The sequence below is a fragment of the Protobothrops mucrosquamatus genome, unplaced genomic scaffold, assembly GCF_001527695.2.
Source record: "Protobothrops mucrosquamatus isolate PMUCROS unplaced genomic scaffold, P.Mucros_1.0 scaffold4008, whole genome shotgun sequence".
In the NCBI taxonomy this organism is placed as follows: Eukaryota; Metazoa; Chordata; class Lepidosauria; order Squamata; family Viperidae; genus Protobothrops; species Protobothrops mucrosquamatus.
Window position 1 is genome coordinate 46,291 of NW_015389945.1, and position 2,389 is coordinate 48,679.

At 42.3% G+C, this 2,389-nt stretch overlaps 1 protein-coding gene across 1 annotated transcript in view; it reads left to right on the top strand.

The window, feature by feature from the left end:
- The window catches only part of LOC107298477 (dynein heavy chain 3, axonemal-like), a gene marked incomplete at its 3' end in the record, with an annotated part of 20,128 nt that extends 18,269 nt beyond the window's left edge, over positions 1-1,859 (top strand). The window contains exons 17-18 of the mRNA XM_015827856.1: positions 595-687; positions 1,745-1,859. Coding sequence (XP_015683342.1) covers positions 595-687; positions 1,745-1,859 — 208 coding nt within the window. The remainder of the gene's footprint in view (positions 1-594; positions 688-1,744) is intronic.
- Positions 1,860-2,389: the final 530 nt, after the last annotated feature.

Below are 2,389 nucleotides of genomic sequence, written 5' to 3' on the forward strand. Positions count from 1 at the left end.
CCTTCCTCCCTCCCTCCCTCCCTCCCTCCCTCCCTCCCTCCCTCCCTTCCTTCCTTCCTTCCTTCCTTCCTTCCGGAAATGTCCTATTTTAGATGTTGAAATTTAGACCAGCCTTCACCCAACTACAACACATTCAACACACTTAAAATATGTTGAATTGCATTTGTACATTTGCAAATCCTGTGTAACTGGGCAGGAAGGATGTTTTACACCAGGGGTCCTCAATCTTTTTGATTCCACGGACCGCCAGTGGCACTGGTGGCAGCTTCAGTGGTTTCAGCGGCAGTGGGAATGGTTTTTGCGCAGGCAACCTAAATCACCCACTGCTTCGGGGGCCCAATTCCCAATGGGCCGTGGACTGGTTGAAGTCTGTGGCTCGGAGGTTGGGGACTGCAGGTTGGATCCTGCTGATAAAAACAGGATCGCCAACATGATCGCCAACATCTGATAATGGATATGGCACAAGAAGAAGAAGAAGTTGGGTTTAAGAGGCTGTTATTTCAACCTTCCTTCCTATGCCCATTCCCTTTTCACCCTTATCATTGTAATTTGTCATTGTTTGCATTTTTCTCTCTTTTTATTTTATTCCCCAAGGGCATGGTTGAGAAGTGGCTGTTACAGGTGGAAGAAATGATGTTAGCCAGCATTCGGCAAGTCATGGAAAATGGCATCAAAGGGTACGATGAGGTGAGCAGCTAATCGACAGATGCTTTGAGGAGTTAATGGCACCCACAGCCTTAGCAACACAATCAGACAAAAGGGGACAAGATGCAGATGTGCTTTTACACGTTGGATCTATTATTAAGAGCTGTGTCTTCTAAGCACCATTATATTTTCTGAAACCGCTGTCCACGCGTTCTCGTTTGCAGATTTGTGGATTTATGCATCTGATTTGAAAACTTGGAATGTGCTTTCGAGCCCTGTATGAGCTTGAAGAAGAAAGCTGGACTTTTCACTTTAAAATGCCCCATTTGGGGAGAAGGGAACCCCTAAGATTTTGAGATTTTGGGAGGCACAAGAGGTGGGACAGTGATACCAAATTGCAGGGCTACTGTTTAGTTTTTTAAAAAATTGTTGAAAATAGAGAATAGGAAAGCCTGTTTTAGGGCTTAATCAACTGTTTTTGCTAGTGCCTCTCTGCCCCTTATCAAAACAGATGTTGATGCTCCGTAGCTGGAGAAAGTGCAAATATTATTTCTTGTGTATTTGTTTTTTAGGTTCCTCGCAAAGCTTGGGTGCTGCAGTGGCCGGGACAAGTTGTTATTTGTGTATCTTCAATCTTCTGGACCAAAGAAGTATCAGAAGCCATAACGGAAAACTCTTTACCTGTAATTTCACTCACACCCTTTAAATTTCCAGATAGAGCAACTTTCCCCAGTCTTCTAGATAGGTTGGGACTACAATTCCCAGAATTCCTCAGCTGTTGCTTGGTGATGGCTGGTATGTAGAGATTGTATCAGACTGCACAATATTAATGGCCTTCCTATCTAGATAGGAAATGTTCAGATTTGGGATTGTACCGGTAGTCCTTGACCCAGGGGTAGGAAACCTTGGCTCTTTTATCCGTAACATGATTTTTTTTTTAAATATAACTCCTCTTCAAAATAAGAAAAAAATACTCCAGACTTTTTGATCTCTTTTGGGAATGTCTGGGAGCCTTCCCCCCCCCCATCCCTGATTAATGGGCAGGACGATGCTACCTTGAGGAAGAAGGCGCAGCCTCATTGTGGTGTCTCTGCTCCAGGCATTTTTGGAGAAAAGCAACAAGCAGATTGGGGAGATCGTGGAGCTGGTGAGAGGGAAGCTGTCCAGCGGAGCCCGTCTGACCCTGGGTGCCCTCACCGTCATTGATGTGCATGGTAAGTGGCAATGGGCATGAGGAAAAAGGATGCTGAAATATTTCTTCTCTTCAAAAGAGTGGAAGGGAGAGTAAGGAACATTATGGATGAGAAGAATATAGTAGAGTAGAGTAGAGAGTAGAGTAGAGTAGAGTAAGAGTAGAGTAGAGTAGAGTAGAATAGAATAGAATAGAATAGAATAGAATAGAATAGAATAATGGAATGAAGAGTAGAATAGAATAGAATAGAATAGAATAGAATAGAATAGAATAGAATAGAATAGAATAGAATAGAATAGAATAGAATAGAATAGAAAAGAAACAGGAAGAATGGAATGGAATGGAATGGAATGGAATAGAATAGAATAGAATAGAATAGAATAGAATAGAATAGAATAGAATAATTAGGATAGGATAGGATAGAATAATTGGAAGGGGCCTTAGAGGTCTTCTAGTCTAACCCTGTGCTCAGGCAGGAAACCCTACACCATTTCAGACAAATGGTTGTCCAATCTCTTCTTAAAATGCCAAGTAAAAGTTTGTTTCTGCAGC